General features: G+C 32.9%; 2 protein-coding genes across 4 annotated transcripts in view; one reads left to right on the top strand and one right to left on the bottom strand.

Moving 5' to 3' along the window:
* LOC132749572 (uncharacterized) overlaps window positions 1-7,966 on the bottom strand; it is a 24,329-nt gene extending 16,363 nt beyond the window's left edge. Inside the window, exons 1-6 of one of the 2 annotated variants that reach the window (XM_060739385.1) lie at window positions 7,903-7,966; window positions 7,252-7,412; window positions 5,603-5,689; window positions 4,687-4,774; window positions 2,887-3,006; window positions 1,387-1,536 (exon numbers count right to left, since the gene is read on the bottom strand). In XM_060739385.1, coding sequence (XP_060595368.1) covers window positions 1,387-1,536; window positions 2,887-3,006; window positions 4,687-4,774; window positions 5,603-5,689; window positions 7,252-7,404 — 598 coding nt within the window. In that variant the 5' untranslated portion in view covers window positions 7,405-7,412; window positions 7,903-7,966. Of the gene's footprint in view, window positions 1-1,386; window positions 1,537-2,886; window positions 3,007-4,686; window positions 4,775-5,602; window positions 5,690-7,251; window positions 7,413-7,828 lie in introns of both variants that reach the window. The other variant, XM_060739386.1, reaches the window with a different exon arrangement.
* Window positions 7,948-22,623, top strand: LOC132749571 (BTB/POZ domain-containing protein 2-like). 2 transcript variants are annotated; one of them, XM_060739383.1, is made up of 4 exons: window positions 7,948-8,071; window positions 13,145-13,416; window positions 21,686-21,780; window positions 22,052-22,623. In XM_060739383.1, the coding sequence occupies exons 2-4, from the start codon at window positions 13,151-13,153 to the stop codon at window positions 22,360-22,362; spliced, it is 672 nt and encodes a 223-aa protein (XP_060595366.1). In that variant the 5' UTR covers window positions 7,948-8,071; window positions 13,145-13,150; the 3' UTR covers window positions 22,363-22,623. The 2 variants fall into 2 exon arrangements, with proteins under 2 accessions (XP_060595366.1, XP_060595365.1); XM_060739382.1 differs by lacking the exons at window positions 21,686-21,780; window positions 22,052-22,623 and adding an exon at window positions 13,824-16,034.

Raw genomic sequence — 22,623 nt, 5'->3', positions numbered from 1 at the left:
TCTTCATATAAAAAAATAAAACAGGCCGAAATACTTGGTCTATATATCAAGAAATACAACAGGCTGAAATACTTGGTCTACATATAAACAAATACAACAGGCCGAAATACTTGGTCTATATATCAAGAAATACAACAGGCTGAAATACTTGGTCTACATATAAACAAATACAACAGGCCGAAATACTTGGTCTATACATAAAGAAATACAACAGGCCAGAAGAAATAATATTTTACACAGTAAGTAATTGAAAATTATATTATATAAACAAATCACTTAAAATGACTGCTTCCTATAGCTAAAGAATGCAATAATGTTAATAAGAGTTACCAGGAAATTTTACTGGACTGATAGACTATGTTTATGTAAATGAATGTCAATGAAGCACTGCATTAAGAATGTCCAACTCGATATAATTGAAACAAACAACCAAGTTAACACGAGGGCCAAAATGGGCCTATTTTGCTCACTTTGATGAATTATCATTTTAAATATTTTAATTTCTCCACCTTTCAGGTTTAGAAATGCTGTTTCTATATAAGTCTACTAAATAAAAGTTACCAACAGATAAGGGTCATTTTTTTATCCATAAAACAGTGCCCTTATTCCATAAAACAGTGCCCTTATTCTAAGTACTTGATATAGTTGTCCCCTTAGCTCAATAGGTAGAGTGTTGGACTGCGAATTTGGCGACCCGGGTTTGATTCCAGATGGCGCAGGTCACTTTTGTTGTGATTGATCATGAAATCCTTTCTACTGTTATTCGCACTTTAGCTCTGCACTGGTATGTACAGAACTTTCAGTTCCTTGCGAAAGTGAAGGCAACTAGTATTGTTAAACTGCTTGACAGCCTGCCCAGGAACAATGCAGCGGTTGAACTGTGCTCTGGTGAATTCAATATGGCTTACTGCCGTGATCCGGAGTGAAACTACCAACACCACCACCAAGTACTTGATAGAGGTTTAAGTAAGTACAGGTCTTAAATAGTCCTACATCATAGGTAATTAGAACAGATTTAAACTATACATGAACAAAGCACAGGGACAAGTCTATTTAATAAGATTGAATAAGTCTGGTGAAGTTAAACATAAATTATGTTAGGAAAAATACAACATAATTAAGACTATACAATATACTTAAACAATGGGGTGGAAATTTTCAGTCAAAAAAGGGCTATAATTCTATCAAAACCTATGACTTCATGTATAAAAAGAACAGCCGCAAATATACATGTAGACTTTTAGTGGTTATTATAGGTAAATAAACATTGGTAAGTTTCTTCTTTGTATCATAATCAAAATCATATGTGAGACTAAATCATATGTTATGTTAGAATAGTAAATAAACTAAATAAACTGAAAAACAGTAACAGATTTCTATGGTTACCTGAGATTTCCTTCTTACTGTCAATATCTATGACTGCATCATGCAGCAGAGATCTTATCTCCTGATTCTTAGCCAACTCGAAAGCTGTAGTACCTTCATTGTCTTCTGTTCGGGGTTCACCGCCATGCTTTAGCAAAAGTTTCACACAGTCTATAATGTAAATTTGATGCAAAAAAATTGGAAAATGCTAGGAGTAAAATATAAGAGAGTTCATAATTTCAATTCCTAAATCTTAAGCAAATCTTAAGAGCACCATACTACAAACTGAAAACATAGCTAACACCCTTGATAAAGACACATTGCCAGTCTTTCACAGTCATCTACTTACCATATCTATAACTTCTAGGAATGGTGAATAGTATAATTTTTTAGTATTTTATAAATTATATTTTTTTTACACAGGGAGTAATATATCAATGCTAGCCTTATTGAGAGGTAATTTTAGTTGTCATATGAATGTTATGAACATGATGTAATTTATGTACAGTAAAGTATTTGAGATTCCAATACAATTAACAAATCTGAAATAGTCTTGAATACAATGATACAGTTGTTTAAGGTCACTGGGGTAAGAAATTAAGAATTGTTGCTAATGTGAAAACAAGATGTCAATCTTTTACCTTCATAAAAGCTAACTTAATAATAAAGTATGATCATAAATAATAACCACAAGTGTCACTGTCATAAATATGTCTGTCACAAATGCACAATTTTATGATGAATAACATTTACACAAGAATCACATAGTCATCACCATTCACAAATTCTTTGTATTTTTTATCTGATCATTGACCTATGCATGTGACCTTGACCTTGGTCATAGGTACCTGAAATGGTGGGGAAATATGAACTTTTGCCACTTGCCCATGCACAAGTTGGGCAGAATTTTTTACTTGTCTGCAGCTAAACTTTACTTGTCCATACCAAAAAAACAATATATTGGCAATATGTTTTAATGAAAGCTAATAAATGGTAAAAGTGTCCTTTCATATTAATGAGTTCCCTGTGTATACACCAGACTTTATGTCTGCAGCTGGTGATTCTTTTGGACATACATGCCATAATGTTCCGCACGTCCAGGATTGTCATGGAAATTAGCCAACTGTCCCGAAAAAGATTTTTCAGGGTGAAAATAAAAATTTGGAACTTATTTGCAGCAAGAACAATTCCAATATTATGTAATTATATTTGCATGTTAATTATCCTAGGATACTGATCTGATAAATTTTCCCAAACTTTTTAATAATACACAAGAACTGTTTACACTAAACCAATGATTGATAAATATACATGTGTGACCTTCCTCCATCAATAAAAAGATTGCATAATGCTGCTGCTGAGCAAGTGTGTCAATAATTGTCTGCATAAATGACTGGACATCACATGGCTAAGAAAAGCCAGATCTAAAAACAAAGTTAAGGGGTGAAGCAGGGGGAAAATTTACAAATAATATACACAAACTGTTGTCTATTTCACAGCAAGAAAAGATAAGATAGTTACCATGGTTACCCTGTAGAGCAGCACCATGTAAAGCTGTAGCACCTGTATTTGTCTTGGCACCAACATTTGCATGACCCTCTGTAATCAGGAAACTTGCTATATCAGTGTTGGGATACCGACCTGTAATTATAAATATTTTATTTCTTGGATTAAGAGATTAATGCACATTAAAGTAAAGCAGGAAAGTGATTATCAGCCAGTATACACGATACAGAATACTCACCTGACAAGACATTATATATTTGTTCGACCAGCTAAATATCACTTTCTGTTGTTAAAAATCTTATTACTAGAGCAGAGCCCCAACACATAGTTGCTTTCTTTAATGGAAAAAGTAAGTTGCACCAAATAAAACTACAAATGTGTGTTCCTTTTGCCCTTAAAAAAATGTGTTTCTGCAAGTTTTGCTTCAGTTGTAATCATATACACTGTATCAACTAAGGCAGTCATGTGACCTCTAGTAGGTAAAAATTTAAAAATTCCCACTGCCCAGCATTTCTTTGTGTTTCAAATACACTTCTAAACTTGCTACAAATTCATACTAGCTGTCAACAGAAGTATGGTGTTTTATTGACAAATAATGTTTAAATGCATGAATTTCCTTTGAAACATACAAAAGATGAATTAATATTGTATTTAAACCTTAAGAAATAAAAAGAACTTGTAGTACATTTTAAACACATCAGAGTAATCAAATACAATCTGAAGCTGTATAAAGCAACTTGGTTATCTGATAAAGAGATTATAATATAATATATATAATAATATAATAATGAGTCAAAATCTGTTAATATCCACTACCTAATATCATAAATTTTTTGTCTAAAATTTGAATATCAATAATTTATATGGTAACTTTAAATAAGAACATTTTATTTTTGGAATAAATCAGATGATCATTCCTGAAAAGGTATTACCATTTCTAGTACATGTACTAAAATTTCTTAAGGGCCTTTCCAAATAAACATTATTTAAGGATAATTACAACTAACAGATATCTTTGTAAAGTTATCTGTTACCTTGGCTTATCAGTAAAATGCGGTCAAGATGTTTATTCCTGCATTCTCTGTATTTACAACAACAGCTATGTGTTTGTTAACCCACTGTAGTCACATGACCGGCTTATTGATACAGTGTATAAGCAAGCAATTTCACTTTCACTTTTTCATATAGTTTGTTTGAATGAGGTTACATGTGACATCATGTGTTTATTACACGCTGACAGCAGGCTGATTATGATGTATTACTTTTCAGCCCCAGGAGCAATCTCATATTGGATACTGTGACACTAATAATCTGTTGAAATCATGATGAATTATCTTACTTTTTATAGTAATAAGTGTATTAATAAAAGTCACAACAGCACAGTTAAAGTCTAATGGGATACTTTACTTTCTTTACCTCCACATACTTATTCAACATATTAACAAGGACATACTTGCCCACACCTTTATTGTACTTAATAGATTTCTACTGTGTCAAGGATTGAAAAATATTTTCAGAGCAATTCATCCTGTATGAAAAATAGCTGCTAAATTCTTATAGTACTGGTAAGCTTCATTTTTCTACTTATCCTGCTCTGAGAATTTTCTACTCATAAATACGAGCAGACAAGTGGGCATTTTGATTCTTGTATCCTGCACAACTTTATAGCAAAGAAACAATATAATCATCAATATTCAGTCATGAAAATTGTTCTAGTTTTGATTATATTTATTACTTTTGATGAGTACAGTATAATATTGGTTAACACCAGTAACAACTTGAAAACGTCACTAGTTTTCATAGAATAAAACAAACCTGTAGCCAGGAACAGTGGTGTGAACCCTAACATATCTTTAGCATCAACAACTGCTCCATACTTCGACAACAATTTCACTGCTGGTAGCTGTAAATAAATAAAACAGATCAGCAATTATCCATGTTATAACAGAAAACCTAAACTAAGTAAAGACTTATTTCTGTTTGTTTATGATAATTATATTAATTTATCAGATACATGTACTTGCTAGTAGATAACATACATTTGTAAATCATTAAATTTTTCCTGTATTCTCTACCAATACAATTACCAACCACTTCTTCAGTCAAAGGTGACCTAATAGATGACATGATTTCAAATACTTCATACTTCAAATCATAATGGAGAATATCATTACTTTCTATTAATATATCAATCTTACCACCACTAAATTTAATACCTCCATAATTCTCTCCTAATTTACATAAAAACCTTTCAATCTTGTGTTATCTAAACCAGCTACCTTTTACAACACAAAGTCCTGGAAAGAGTTTTGATGAAAAAGGAAGTTTTATTAGTTAATCTAATATCATATGATTTTTAACTCAAAACAAAAGTCTAATTTAATATCATCTGGTAAGCCTAATTTTATCAATTAATACATACATTCCTGCAAACTTTAAATGAACAAACCAATTCTAAAAAAGTAATCTTGACTGACTGACTGACATTTCTCTTCAAATGAGTACTTACGTATGTGGCTATTACTTTTCCAGACCCCAGTGTTCTTTTAGCTATATAAAAGTTTTTAGCCATATAAAAACATCAAAGAATATTTACTGTTACCAATTATTTCTACAGCCATGTACTGAAGTATTCATTTGTGGGTGCGGACAAACTTACACAAGGAGGGAAAGCACCATTTCCACATTTCATAAGATTTTATGAGCCAAGGAATAAAAATTAAGTTCTTACAGATGAGCAGGCAACGGCACAATGAAGAGCTGTCATTCCTGCCGTGTCTCTAGTATGAATCCTATCAGGCTCCCTCTCTGATAATACCTGGTAAAAAACAACAAAAAAACATTTGAGCCGCGTCAATACAAAGCGCATCCGCGCAGACTGATCAGGATCCATGCTGTTCGCTATCAGTATCTCTACTTGTAATAGGGTTTGTAAGCGAACAGCATGGATCCTGATCAGACTGCGCAGATGCCATGCTGGTCGCAAACACATTACGTTGGTTTTGTCATGGCGCGGCTCATTTTTCAATAAATGGAGCAGTAGTTTTACCTTCAATATTTAAATCATTCCACAAGGATGATACATGTATCTTGAATTCCTTTTAGAGTGTCCAGTAAACTAGGTATTTAGTGAAATTTTGTTTTATCAGAATTGACAATCTAATCATCTCATCACTTAACCATTTGTCAAGTAAACAAGGGCTGACAGTTGTCAGTAGCACCTTGACTATTCTCAGAGCTTGATAGTATGACAAGGTCTGCATAACATAGGAATTAAGTCACAGTTGTGGGCCTTGGATAGTGAACTCCAATTATTATCCTGAAGACATCTTTAAGGCCTTTGAAATTGAATGGTGTTCTCAAATTATGATCCAAATGATATGCTTTAAATTTCAATTGGAAACCTTCAGTAGATCCAAATTTTGATGCTGCATGCAAAACTTATTAACAGTTGACCTTTTAATCCTGCAACCTCAAAAGCAATAACCTCAAAAGTAATAGGGGTCATCTAATGGCCAAGACCAATGCATCTAAATGTATAAAGTTTGAGGGCAAAGGGCTAATTGATTGTTGAGTTATTGGTCAGAAACTGATTTGGCATACGAGTACAATGTGACCCTGACATTAGACCTCAAAATCAAAAGGCCTCATCCTCTTCCCAAGACCAATCAAACTAAAGTTTTAGGGTAATGGGCCCATGTGTGCTCGAGTTACTGATTGGGAACAATACTGGACATAGGAAAGGACCCACAGACTGACCAACATAATGCTGCAAAACAACATGCCCCATTTTTCTAAGGGGTTATAATAAATGATATTAAAAGAATATACAGGTCAGGCCTCTACAAATCCACTCATCCGCTTGCATTTGCGAGTAAAAGTTTCGGTCGGGCGAGTAAAAACTTGATCAAACTCACCCAACAGGGCGAGTCAGATTCTCCAGATCCAAATGATGCTTCTCTAAATATCGAATATAAATGAAGTTATTCATTAAAAAAATCAAATCAGACGCCATTTCAATCGAAACATTGTCAACCGAAAACAGGGAACTGACCTTATGACTAAGTATAAAACTTTACCGAATGCGTATGCTGAATCGATTCCGTAACAACAGCAGCATTCGACAATGTTTCATACATACGCATTCGGTTATGTTTTATCCTAAGCCATGAGGTGGAGTGTGTAAACATTTGAATGGTACAAGTATTCAGGCTATGTTGAAGATTAAATAATAAAAGAATAAGAAGTATTATAAACATTATTGAACAATGTGTAATTGAATAAGGCCAATTATACCGATATAGTTATAAGTTATAATTATATAGTGTAATAGATATAATTATAGAGTGTAATAAATCAACAACTGAGACAATAAGCTACCTGAAGATATTCTTTGAGTTGAGCATAATCATTTCTATCTGTAGCTCGGCATACAAGGAGTGAGAGTTCTGTCTCAGGTGTATGATGATATTTATCTAACTCTTCTTTTGTCATCTTATCAAACTTCTTACTATCAGTTTTCCAATCCACCATGTTCCTGTCTATAAAACACAACAAGTGTATGAAATGTTAAAATAGTTATTAAGTAAAATATAGTTGACTTTATTAAATAAGCTTATAGTTGAACTTATAATATACATTGTTATTATTCTCCGAAGGACAGTGCAACTTTTCTCAATGATTCTATCAAAGGTGCTTGAAACAAACTTTTAAAGCTTTTATATGGGCTATATACTATAATAAGATATATTAATATACATATATAGAACGATTATGTAAAATATTTGATTATGTGACTTGCGCCTGCGGATTCTATAGTTGTCGAAAATATATTTAGTGGTCTGATACCGAAGTAAGCTAAAAAGCAACAGATTTTTTTAACCTGAAATAAATGTGTTTAAATATATAGAGCTATATTACAATGAAATATTATAAATCGATGTCTTATTTTTTTTACCAAAATCAATATTTTTTTTTCACAAAGCTCCGTGCATTTATTTAAAATAAAGTATAGAAATAAAATAAATTTGCAAGTTTGCGTCCGGTGTTCTGTATTTCTGGCACGACGTTATTCTGACAAACCGAAAGTACATGTAGGTCTATAGTTTAAATTTACGGATTAGCTTCTTTTTATGATACCATCGAAATACATAGCGCCCATGCTTTTAGACATAGTGTTTCTGATCCGTGTATAAAATAAGTAAGTGTTCACATTCACAGTATATAAACGATTTGTACCCGAACCGGATCTTGTGAGAAGATCTCAACATCAGTTCCGTACAAACAGGCGGGGTGACCCATAAAACTTTTTAAGACGGCTTGCATTTAATCTGTAACGGTATGTAAACATTTGAATCATATAAAGAAATATTTTTTCTTTGCTTATAGATACATCTATAACCAGCTTCTTTAAATTTATGCGCATAAAACGCTGTGCTCTTCGCTTCTTGTTTTGTTTATGTCAACACACGCCGATTACACAAGCAAATTTATGACTAAAATTGTTTTATTTCACTATAACTCATATCTGAATCTTAACTTTATTGTCTTACCTCGTGTTACCGCACAGACACTTGTGTAGATATCTTTGAATATTGATAAAAACATAGTAAATAATAGAGGCGAACATTCTGATAACTGTACCCGTCTTGCTAAAACAATTTTAATGATCTGTACCCTACTTGTGTTTTCACTGAACCATAACTTGCGAGTCACTTTTGATGATTTTTATTGTTTTTGTCCTATGTTCCAAATTATATCTTGCAGAATATGAAGTTATTGTGTCACAAGAGCATGACACATCTTTTAGTTCTGTATAAGTAACCAATACTGCACATGAATGGACCTTCATCATGTTTTCACTTTCCATGGCGATACCAGCATGAAGTAGCTGGTGATACGAATTAGGAAGAAAATTATTTCTTGACAGGAATTATATCAACCAAAAAATCTTATCTTCATTTATCACTCATTTTTCTTTGAAAAGATATAAAGCTAAGATATAACATAAGTACTATAAACGTTTCTACTATTAAGTTCAACGGCATTGTTGTTGGTTTTGACGTGACCGTTGTATAACGTCTCATATCAATCCATCCTCCTCGAAAGATCATCACAGGATTATTTTTGGCAGATTACTTACTAGTATTTCAACAAAGCTTTACATCTACCGTTGATTTCAATATGCTTTTTGAAGCACGGTTTCTTATTATATTGACTTTCTTTTTCTGACATGCACGACTAGGATCACTCTTAATACATCATTTTAAAGAGTTTCCTAAATATTGTTGCTGAACGTCTAAAAGGTAGTTTTTACTCTTTCAAGTTTATTTCCACTTATTTTTAAATAGTTTACAGTCTTGCCAGTGTCTAAGATAACTTGTTAGTTTTATTTTCACACAACTTAAAAAGTTTATCATTGGCTATCATAAGTTATCTTAAGTCAAAAGATATATGTTAATCCAGTTCCTTTCTATAAATTGCTATATACATGTATTTCCGATGGATTTGGATGAATCATTTGTAGTTGAGGGTCTTGACAGTAGCTTTCGTGTAACAAACACTCCCCTGAAAACACAACATAAATGTGGGATCTGTGGAATAAGTTGACACGTTTAAACTTAAACTCTTCGTCATCTGTACTACAAAAACGTATCGTATTTGTCGATGTGTTTAACATGCGTTTTGGTTTTTTGACATTTCTTGATTGGAGATTATTTTTCAAGTCCTTCTTGTCTTGAAATTTTTACTGTTTTTGTAATATCATTTGCTTTTTAAGTCCGTTTTACTTTCTTCAGTTCTTTTGTAATAATTATAAAGTCTTTTGAGTATGATTTTAATGTTTCTGTTATTGTTGTCAAACTGAGAAATTGTTATTATAAGCAAGCTTTTGTTCTGATGTCCTAATTATGAACAATAATATTTCCTAATTTTTTTTTTGAAGAGAAAGGGGGCAATGAAGACAACTGAATTCTTCCATTTTGCCTGTCAATAAACAAATAAAAAAATTAAATAATTAACGTTCTCTCCATTAAATCTTTAAAATACTCACAAGTCAGGGTACAGATAAAATTTGTAAACTCACAAGTAGGGTTCACAATCACCAGCAAGTAACGTTCAGTTTACGGAATTGACCTCCTTGGTTAAACTCTTAATTTAATGTTCAAAATACAGCAATATTTTTTGCAGATGACTAAATTATCATTTGTTATTGATTATTTTAGTAGTTCGATATCACAATTCAATGTTTAACTAAATAAACCTTGAAATAAGACGGATTTTTGCTAGTGTTCAGTGTTGATCACCCGAAAGCAGTTCGTGAGTTTCGATTATTTTATAGCTTTAATACTAACATTTATATTTTGCATAACTTAAACGCTTAATAAAGTTTCTCTTCTACGATATAAATAAAGATTTACTAACCTAACGTCCATAAGCATCAATATAAATACCAATATATTAAACAAGTTAAGCGTCAGAAAATGGCTGACACTGACATCTTCTCACAAGATCCGGTTGGGGTTCAAATCGTTTATATACTGTGACATTTATTTAAATATTTTAATTAATCGGGGTTAATGGCCATTTCGACTAGGTCATGAAATATAACGTTCAGGTTAATTAATCTACCATTGAAATGCCTGTATAATAAAGGGTACACTAGCCTTATTAATCCGGCGTGAACGGTTCCATTTTACAACTTTTTTAAACTGTCAAACAGTAAAATGACATCGCCCGTCCAAAATTATCTCGATGGGCAGCACCTACATGTAAGCGAAATGCACATGCATATTACATGTATATATAGATAATTTTAGATAAAGGCATATATAATACCTTTTCAAATATAAAACGCTTGTTCTCCATGATCACGGGGAGTTTTTTTTTATAATTTACAATTGACAATGAGCCGAATGCAAGTAATTTAGCTGTAGATCTACCTCAAAAACTTACTGTCTTAATTATATGACAAATCTACGGAAGAGCATTAGTGCCAGGTGTATGTTTTAAATTAACTCGAAATTTCGAGTTACTAACTCGAACTTTCGAGTTTACTAACTCGAACTTTCGAGTTACTAACTCGAAATTTCGACTTCCTTATCTCAAAATTTCGATTTACTCGAAATATTGGCTCACTTACTCGAAATTTCGACTTACTAACCCGAAATTTCGACTTATTAACTCGAAATTTCGACTTACATTGCACGACTTACATTGGTTGCCTGTGAAAGCAAGGATTGAATTCAAGGTACTTTCTTTCATGTGTAGCTGTTGCACATTGACAGAGCAACTATGTATTTAACATAACAATTCAATACGGTCATTTGTCCACACATACCGAACATATCCTTCCCATTTTCTTGATTTTTGTGTAGTGGTGTAGAATCACACTTTCCACATTTCCGTGTTAACCGGGTGTTTCTTGTGTCTAAAGCACACATACAACCATCTTGTGAAGATAAAAAAGTCCAAGTCGAACCCAAGTCGAACCCACGCCAGAGAGGTAACTGGGTTAGAAGTCATCGACTCTAACCCCTCGACCACGGAGGCGGTAAATATGATTAGTGAAAAGATATGTTCACAATACAACGTCTGAAAAACGCCTGAAAGTACAAATTAAAGGAAGCCTTGTGTTTTTTAGGTCGGGCGTGTACATACCATTGTAAAAAGTTACCACACTAATAAGTTTAAGTTTAACTTTAATAGTTTGTCCAGGTACCCGCTTCTCCATCTCCATCGTTCAACCGTACTCCTTACTATATCTTGTATTATCTTAACTCTTGGCAACTCATAACTTTGGCCATTCTAGTATTGTAACTAAGTCGAAATTTCGAGTTACTAAGTCGAAATTTCGAGTTACTTAGTCGAAATTTCGAGATAAGTAACTCAAAATTTCGGGTTAGTATGTTGTAATTTCGAGTTAGTAAGTCGAAATTTCGAGATGATTAAGTCGAAATTTCGAGTTAGTAACTCAAAATTTCGAGTTAATAAAAAACATACACCTGGCATTAATGCTCTTCCGTACAAATTTGATGCCCAAATGAAGAATTATCAATATCATTTAAGTCTTATTAAAACATAACCGAATTTAACAGTTCATTTAAATGTAGGCATCAAGTTGACCTTTGCAATGTAAAATTGCATTTTGTGAAGAAATGTGTTCTTGGTTAGCAAACTGAGTCCACCATGGCCCTCTTGTTTTATATAGCAGGCCTGATAATGGTTATCAGTTATCACATGGGTGACTGAGTGTTTTCTATAAATACACCAATGGAATATTGATGATCAACTCGGCGAATCTTAGGCCTAATTGTTATATAAATATTTACAGACTGCAAATTTGAAAGAACTTTTAAAACCAATAAACGCGAGAAGTGCGTTCAATGAAGCCCTCTATAATGGGACAAAATATTTTTTTTATTAAAATGCATATCTTAGTGATAAAACTGTCAATATCTATTGAAGGGGATCCAATATTCCGTAGAAAGCTATCATTTTCCCCGTAGACTGTCGCATATCCCAACGAAATTGGTGCAGACGACTATTTTCTCTTTCGAAGTGAGTGATATTTGTCTTGGAAATGACGCAAAAAATGACGGTCACGTGTATCTGCGACAAATCATATTTTTGATTTTTTTGCCCACATTATCAATATTTATTATAAAAGACTTATTATGCCCAACAAATGTTTTCAAAAGCTCTTTAGTTTTGGTGTATTTTTTACAGTTTCTTAAAAGTTGCTCATTGGCCTGAACAAACTGTTTCTTTTGTTGACAATTAGTACATGTACATTTAAAGTGATTTAGTATTTTGTATAGAAGACAAATACTAGTACTATAATGTACTTTGTTTATATTTTAGTTTTAAAACATATTTATTTCCCAAATATATACAGTTACATATATACATATACAATACAAATACATGTACGAGTATATTCAGGAAAAGGATGAGTCTAAAATTCTTTTCCTGTTTAGTGTGTTTCTATAATGTGGCGAGTTTTGTATATCAAAAGTAGGACGACTGGGGAATATAAATATTTTGGAAAAAATAAAGATGCGAAAAAGTAAGAAACTATATAGAAATAGTTTATATTTTGTTCTTACTTTACATTCAGCGCTATTTTGCTCAGGTAACAAGCATCTAACATGCTCTTAAACCTTTGTTTAAACTTTATTAACCCTATGTTTGACCTTTCTAAAAAAGGTAAATATTTATTCATTTCTAAGGCATATAATGTGCATTAAGATATTTCTCATATCGTATTTTTCAGAGAAAGATGACGTCATCTGGACAAGGAAAATGGAGAGGCAAAATGAGTGCTGCCGGATGTTTAAGTTATCTTTGTTTGTCTGAAAATTTAGCAGATGTCTGGTTTACCTTTAAAGATGATTCTGACGCCAGACTTCCGGCACACAGATTTATTCTGCAGATGCGCAGTGAAGTGTTTGAAAAGATGTTTAGTAGAGCTTACCAGACATCTGAGGTCATCACTGACATCACTGTTGATGATGTCAGCAGAGATGTAATGGAACTTCTACTGAGGTAATGGTTAATGCATATAAATTATGCCATCAATACATATACTATCTATTGTTAGGTGCACATATATGTATAGAATCAGTCTATATGCAAACTTCTCACAGATATTGCCTCCCTTTGCAGGTTGATCTCCGTACTGATAAAGGGAGATCACTGCCTAGGAGATGTACTGATAAGGGGAGTTCACTGCGTAGGAGATTGCTATATATCCTTATGATATCCATGACGGCTATGTTGTATTGTATGCCATGAGCTATTAATAACAATTGTTAGTATTTATAAGAATTACTGTAAACTAGATCTACCTTAAATTACCATCACATTGACATCTGAGTTACCATATCACGTTAACATCTACCATATATACAGGAATTTTATCTTTAATGAAACGTATTTATTTATCCCTATAGATTTCTTTACACTGACGAACTTTATCTGAGTCCTGACAATGCATTCAATATTCTGTATGCGGCAAACAAGTATATGTTAGATGGCCTACATGAACAATGCGCCAAGTATTTGGTAAATCAGGTGGACGCCGAAAACGTGTGTGATATATACGAGAAAGTAAAAGGTTATGACCTCGACAATATCGTGTCATTAACGTGTTTAGAATATATAAGGCGTCATGCATGGAAAGTGTTTAAGACTGGAAAATTTCTTAATATCACCAGGGATACATTATCCGCAATATTAGACAGTGACATACTAACTGGGAAAGAAATTGAGATATTTAAGGCAGTCAAGAAATGGGCAGAACATCAATGTGTTTTACATGAGAAACAAACAACACCGGAAAATATTCAATCATTCGTTGGGGATACAGTTTATAAAGTTCGCTTTCCGCTGATGAGTATTGAAGATTTCATAGAGGAGGTGCAACCTAGTGGAGTACTCTCGGACGAGCATAATTTGTTGTTGCATCAATACATATCACAGAAACAGGAAGGTGACACCTTATTTGAAGGAAAGTTTAGTGCCAGTCCGCGAAACGGAGGAGTTTTAACGGAACAAATATTTAATTGTTACCCAAACCCTACATGCGTTCCTGGTGGGTGTGATCAGGCTTATTTGATGACTATAATGACAAATGAAGATATACATTTACATTCTTTGAAAGGTCCTTTAATTAGATACATTGAAGCTATTGAAATACATAAACAGCGTCGCGTTGACGTCACTTGTTTGACATATGATAACCGGATGTTATTACTGGAATCACGTGACATATGGGTGCCTATTCCCTATAAATCAGGTTGTCAAGAAAATGAAGAAATTGTTTTTACCGATGACATTTTATTGCTACCCACTGATTATACCCATATTAGAATAAAGTTGTGGAGACGCTTGCCTGGTATTGAGGGGCGTCAAATCAGTCAGGCTATAGCAACACGGCCTGGAAAGAGGGCACGTGGTGCTAGAAGACAGGGAGCAGAGCCAATGGTCCGCGTTGTACGGGCAACTAACATGTCATTGATTATACAGAAAACTACCGTTTCTTTAGAACTTATTCCTCCAGGAATAAACCAAATATCATTTAGATAAAACCTGACAGTAAATGATAAAAAAAATGTTAAATGTAACTCCTTTATTTTGTAACTACAGCTTGTGTCCTTTAAAAGGTATCAGAATTATGAAACAACGGCTTGCCCCTTGACGGAGGTTGAACCCACGAGGCAAGATTCCTTAAATTACTAGTCCGTGATTACTAGTCTTACGCGTTCACAGCTCGGACATGCCGCCATTCCTAAAGTCATTTGTGTGTGTGTGTATTCTGATGCATTTGAACATGAAGGTAGGTTGTAATGTCCTGGTGGTATTAGTATTGGTAGTTTTCACTCCGTATTACGGCAGTGAGCCACATTGAATTTAACAGAGCACAGTTCAGCCACTGCATCGTTCCAGGGCAGGCTGTGAAGCAGTTTACCAGTATTAGTTGCCTCCACTTTTGTAAGGAACTGAAACTTCTGGATATGCCAGAGTGAATTACCGTAGAAAAGATTTTATGACCAATCACAACGAAGGTGACCTACCGGGAATGAAACCCAGGTCGCCCCATTCACAGTCCAACGCTCTACCTATTGAGCTAACAGCTAACTTGTAATGTCCGACTCGTTATTTAGAGGTTAATGCCTGTGTTACTATATATAATAACAAAATCTAGGGTATTTCAAGGCCATTATGGCAAGATCTGGGTCATTATGCAATTTTAGCCGCCTTGCTACTTAATTGGCGAGTGAATGAGCGCACGTGCAAAATGGCGTGACTTTCAAGATGGCTGTTGCCGTTGAATGAACTTTAGTCACTTGCACATAAAATTTGAAGTTTAGAAGACATAATTAATCGCAATCAACAAAGCTTACATTGAAGATTTATACACTCGAGAAAAAATACAATCACTCTACCCATGACAAAACATAACACTCAGATATTCCGAAAATGATTTCAGACTGACAGTTGAAAAATAGATCGGGGGCATTTAGAGCCTTTCTTAAAAACACAAAAGTCCATAAAAACTGGAACTAAACAATATTCTTACAAAAATATAAAAAGTATTTATCTATATAAATAACAATAAAAACATTTTCTCATATTTATTTTGTGTCGTCGTGTTTTCTAAGTTAATCAGAGAGTTAAACTGAATGACAGATATTTGTTTATACTGCCAGTCCGTTGCTATTTTGGACATAGGTATTATGCGACAATGAACCCAGAGTCTATAATGTCCTGCGGCCCTTAGGCCATAACGCACATCATCGGGCCATTATGATGGCATTATCACATGATGGTGAGCAGCAACCAAGTATTAACCTCTAATATATTTTTGGTACCAACATAATACATGTTTACTGAATAATTATTTCATTGAGTTTGGCAAATTATACACTTGGCTTGCTTCAAGGGACAAGTTGTTCAATGGTCTTAGACAGTTTATTATTATATTCAACTTTGTTTTTGTACCAAAAATACTTCAATGCTTACTTAATATGCACGTCATTGAATTTGGCAAAATGCATACTTAGCCAACTAAAAGAGAAAAAACTGTCCATTAGTCTTATACAACTTGTTACTGTATTCATTACTTTTTTGTCCTGCTTACTGAAAATTCATTTCATTTACTAATGTTAAGGAAGATAGAGGACTTATCATTGCCTTTGCACTAATGCTAACCATTTGTATATATGGGATGTGTATCGGAAATTTTTCATAATAATTATGTTGCTATAAACATTGTACAATGCTTAATGCTTATAAAATCTTATGTCATTGTCGCTTTTGTTGACCATTATTGTACTGTTCTACTCTATGACTGCAAACATAATTATATGTAGTGTTCGCAAATCAACCTACATTCATCCTTATAGGGTAAATTATTGACATTTACCCATATTAATATTTGATGATTTATTGTATAAAATGAAATTTGTGTTCTTTGTGCTTCGCAAGCTCTGTGTTGAACCACCGATGTCTTTTTTTTAAATTATTGAATGATTATAGGGACGCATAGTTAAAATCAAACACAATTTAAATGTAGTTCATTTTGATAATTGATGATCGTTTTCTTTGATTGAATCCCGCTGTGGTTTATTAAGTCTTCAAGTGCTGTATAAACCGGATATCTTTTCATAGAACTTCCGTGATAAAGTCCGCACATCAAAACAACTTGCTCTTTGCTGTATGGATTAAATGTGTTTTAGATATTGATATATAGTAAGCCGAGAAGGAAACGATGCGCGGTTAAACTCTTTCAGTTGATTAAAGCTTAATTAAAGAATACAACATGTGTTTAATGTATAAAATAATGAAAGCCAATGTTTATATACATGTTTTTCTATATATCAATACATATATACCCGGCCATACCAACATATTTAGTTCCTTTATTAATGTCTTCAACATATCTGTAAGAGCGTTCTATCTATGTCATTTTGGAAATGACAGCAATACTGCATGCTCACAGTTTCTGACGCGTTTCAGCAGTTTGTGCTAATTTCTAAGACCGAAGTTTTAATCCTAAAACATTTCTTAAAAATCTTTAATACTTAAAAACAAAAGGGTTCTCCGTATATTTACCAGATTTGAAAGTTTTAAAAGTATATTTTATGATGCTCTGCTTCAGTGTATTATAAATCAATTATAAAGCATCTGGAATTATTGGAATGACAATGGCAAGTTAAATAAGACATGTTCGAGTGCTAGAATTTAAGTATTTAATGACAAATTGATTAGGGTGTTGGTTATACGTGGCGTAGTTTGAGAACAAGCTAGTTATCAATTCGCGTTCTCTTTTTAAAAAAAAATATTTAGAGAGCATGTTGTTTCAGAAAACTAGAAAATCAATGTATTGTTTGATCATGACTATGTGAGGATTAATTTATTGCAAACTGCTCTTTTCATGAGTTCAAAAAGTATTCAAAATAGTTTATACGAGTATTTAATCATTGAATGAATTATTTGTATATTTGAGGGTTTTACGTTCTTAGTTGAGTTCGATACAGTTATTAAATTGGATTTCTAATGAGTTTAAAGGATAACTTTGATTGCTGCATGGTGTGTTATTTATGACATTGATGACAGTAAGACAAACATCACACTGATCAAATACAAAAAGGGTGTCCATGGTGACATGGTGGATACAACCTCTATAGCGTATGATTCTTTTGTAATTTATATTACTTTTTTTTTTAAATCCTACAGTCAATGTTGTGTTCTTTTATCATTAAAATAGACAATACAAGGAACAAATAAGATATAAAGAACGTAATGTAAATGGTATAGATAATAAAGAAGTTAAGACATAAAGAACGTAGTGTAAATGGTATAGATAATAATGAAGTTAAGATATAAAGATCATATTGTAAATGGTAAAGATAAAAAAAGAAGTTTAAGATATAAAGAACGTATTGTAAATGGTATAGATAATAAAGGAGTTAAGATATAAAGATCATATTGTAAATGGTAAAGATAATAAAGAAGTTTAAGATATAAAGAACGTATTGTAAATGGTATAGATAATAAGGAAGTTAAGACATAAAGAACGTTTTGTAAATGGTAAAAATAATAAAGAAGTTAAGATATAGAGAACGTTTTGTAAATGGTATACATAATAAAGAAGTTAAAGGAATAGGAATGGATGGCTTGATGTCTGTCTAATATAAATATGCATCATTTAAAAAGAGGAACCATGACAGTTTTCCTATTGACATCAACCCTATAAGAGAGAAATTTGTGTTTTAAGACACTATTTTTTACTTGAGAAATAAGTTCATGGGCGCCGCCATTTTGGCGTTCTGTCATTCTCGCGAGACAGACGAGACCGAGATTGTGACGTGTAATACCCACTTCCGGTACAGGTGTACACGCTGGTACAACTGAAATATATCTTGATGAAGAACTTATTAATTTTATTGCGTACATTATATATTATTTATGAAAACATCATATGGAACTGAATTGCTTTAATTAATTAAATGAAGACGCCGCGACATTAATTATTATTTCTCCGATATTCAAGCTTGCTGATGATCCCACCACATGATTTAAGCAATGACTGCTTAATTTTCAAAGATAAACCATAAATTTAATTTGGGTACTATGAGAAACTTCTTCAAATTGACGATATATCCTTTTATTTTGTACTTAATTTTCGCTAGGCAAGCTGTCCAAATAGGGTACATCGCCGGTCATGTATCTTTTTTTTTTCAGGTAAAATATCAACTAAATCCAATATATATATCTACTTACCAAATTCCTTTCCCCGACAGATACGCATTTCTACTACCGTAAATTTAATCCAAGAAAACAAAAAAATCATAAATCTACTTAATATTTAAAATGATTATTAAAAGAACGTATTGTAAATGGTAAAGATAATAAAGAAGTTTAAGATCTAAAGAACGTAAGGTAAATGGTATAGATGATAAAGAAGTTTCAGATATAAAGAACGTATTGTAAATGATGTAGATAGTAAAGAAGTTTAAGATATAAAGAACGTATTGTAAATGGTATAGATAGTAAAGAAGTTTAAGATATAAAGAACGTATTGTAAATGGTAAAGATAACAAAGAAATTTAAGATATAAAGAACGTATTGTAAATGATAAAGATAATAAAGAAATTTAAGATATAAAGAACGTATTGTAAATGGTAAAGATAATAAAGAAGTTTAAGATATAAAGAACGTACTGTAAATGGTAAAGATAATAAAGAAGTTAAGACATAAAGAACGTATTGTAAATGGTATAGATAATAAAGAAGTTTAAGATATAAAGAACGTATTGTAAATGTTATAGATAATAAAGAAGTTTAAGATATAAAGAACGTATTGTAAATGGTATAGATAATAAAGAAGTTTAAGACATAAAGAACGTATTGTAAATGGTATAGATAATAAAGAAGTTTAAGATATAAAGAACGTATTGTAAATGGTATAGATAATAAAGAAGTTTAAGATATAAAGAACGTATTGTAAATGGTATAGATAGTAAAGAAGTTTAAGACATAAAGAACGTATTGTAAATGGTATAGATAGTAAAGAAGTTTAAGACATAAAGAACGTATTGTAAATGGTAAAGATAATAAAGAAGTTTAAGACATAAAGAACTTATCATAAATAGTAAAGATAATAAAGATGTTTAAGATAGGATATATGGTTATGTTGCTTGCATACCACACACCGTCATGAAGTGTTGAGTTATTCCGTAAATGGAAGATACAGATCAGACATAGTCTGTATAGAAAGAAAATAATGAAGGAAATAGAGTTAATGTTCTTGCTTAGTCTTGCAGTTTAACATTTAGTGGTAGACATACTCACAAGACACAGGGAACGGACGGACAGAAGAATGTACGGACGCAACCAAGTTGTATTTGCTTCACTCTGTCGGGCGAATTTTGTTCTTAATGTAATTATTTTACACAAAACAATCAAACGTTCTTATATGTATTCTATATATTTTATACATGATACGAGGGTGTTCAAATATGAAAGCAACTTTGTCAATTTTCAGAAGTGCTTAACAAACAGTGCCAAAATAATTATCTCAATCTTTGAAAATACTCACCATTATGTGAGTTTTTAGTTTTAGTGGGGAGCGGTGGCCTAGTGGTTGAGGTGTCTGCCTCTCAACCTAGAGATCATGGGTTCGAGCCCTACTCGGGTCACGACCATTTTCTCCATATGACACCAGTACTGGTTTGTTCCAGGAAGCGGACTCGAAAGTGATTAAAATAAGCTGCAAGAACTTGTTTCGCAATCGAGCTTAAATAAATATGTTTAAACCAGTTTTAGTTTTAGTCTTTTAATCCAATTTTTAGTTGCATTTTCATAATCTTTTCGAGGTATACTGTTCAGACACTGGAAAATAGCCGAACCGCGTTTGATATTTTCTTCCAGCAAAGTGTTTTTTGAACCTCGAAAATAGGAAAAGTCACAGGGGGAAAGATCTGGCGAATAAGGAGGGTGAGAAGCTCAACAACCTTTTCGTGTTTCAGATATGCACGAACAATAGCCTCTTTTTGTGACGAAGCATTATCATGCATCAACCTTACACCATGGTGACAAGTTTCTGGTCGACGGGTTTTCAAATATTGGACCTTGCCTTTGCAAAACTTTGGTACGGCAATTTGAATAGCAGGACATTGAATGGTAAAAAAAATTACATACATCATGACCTTTTTGACGCTCTTGGTGCGTTTTACTATGCAAGGTCTTTGACTTCCGTGGTTGCCCATATTTGCGAAAGATCGATTGTTGTATTGTTTCAAAAATTGTTGCTCTTTTGTAATTTTCTTACACCACCGTGTGACAGATGAAAAAGAAAAATCATTGTTCTTATAAACATGACATATTTCATTGAATATGTCTTTCTCCTGTATGCCAAGAATACAGCGGTTCTTGATATAGGACCGTATTTATTAGGTGAAAGGAGACCTTTTACAAACCATTTTAGCTTTAGTATACACGAGTAGATAGCGTTAACCGAGCTATTGTCAAAGCTAGACTGATCTGATTTGCACAATTGAGAGCTTACTCAACCATCTAAGCGATACATGTACATAGTTCGCGCAAAACGTGGTTAAAAGCGAGATATTGACCTTATTGCATTCATATTTGAACACCCCTCGTATTCAAATTTTCTACAAATGATGAATTCCTTTCACTTAATACGACAGTACATTTTTTTAGTTTAGTTTTCAAGAGATATGTTACTGCACGTATTATTTCATATGTTTGATCTGCCTGAAATATCGAGAACTATTTTTTTTCTTCAGATTTTGGGGTATACTTGGCGGCCTGTCATTGTTATGTGTTGTTACTGTCTTTCTTGTATACTTCATGTGTTTCTCCAGAAATCCAAAATTCTGTAGTAAGTGCAACTCTTCTTCTTAAAAATAAAAACATTAAAATTGTATTCTCATTAATACATAAACTTTGTACGGCAGAAATCGCGCATGCGTGATACTTCTATCTACATGCAATGCTATCTATAGACAGTTAGTCTAGCCTAAAACTATTATAGATGAACTCTGTTAATAATAACTGGCTCTTTGAAGGTATTTTTATATTATTTTTCAAGTTAACGATTTTTTAACATTGAGAGAAAAAAAAAGAACAATTTTTATAACATATTTTAACAGTGTCAGCAGACGATGAAGATTTAATAGAAACGACGGTTCATCATGAAGAAGTGCATACAATCACTTCAGAGACTCGAACTTCAGTGAGCAGTGACAACGAGGAACCAACAGTTGTTCGGAGGACAGAACATATACACAGAGTAATTAGGAAGCAGCGTTCATGGGGAAACGTTCATCAAGCTGCACAGCCAGAATATGTTACCAAGATTCGTGTTACACCAAAGTTGAACACATTACAAACTACGAGTAACGCCATGGACTCACCTCGACCTGGGAATCCACGTATTACCTCCATAGGAGTGCTTACTTAACATACTTATGTAATAGGGGTGGTTCGGCCAATTTAAAATAATATCCGAGCCCCTGAGGGCCAAGTAATTTCGGGATTGTTAAATTAATTCAACAACAGCTCTAAAGTTCTATCATGTTTATATACTGTACTGATCCATCTTGAATTAAGGTTGTTACACAAAACAACACACATCTAACACCAGTGACTGTTAATAACTTAAGAAATAAAGAACTTGACCATCAAACACTAATTTTCTAAAATCTCTTCTACACAACAACAA

This window comes from Ruditapes philippinarum, unplaced genomic scaffold, assembly GCF_026571515.1.
Source record: "Ruditapes philippinarum isolate M1 unplaced genomic scaffold, ASM2657151v2 ctg2301_1_1_1_1, whole genome shotgun sequence".
NCBI lineage: Eukaryota > Metazoa > Mollusca > Bivalvia > Venerida > Veneridae > Ruditapes > Ruditapes philippinarum.
This window is presented reverse-complemented; position numbering and strand designations above follow the sequence as displayed.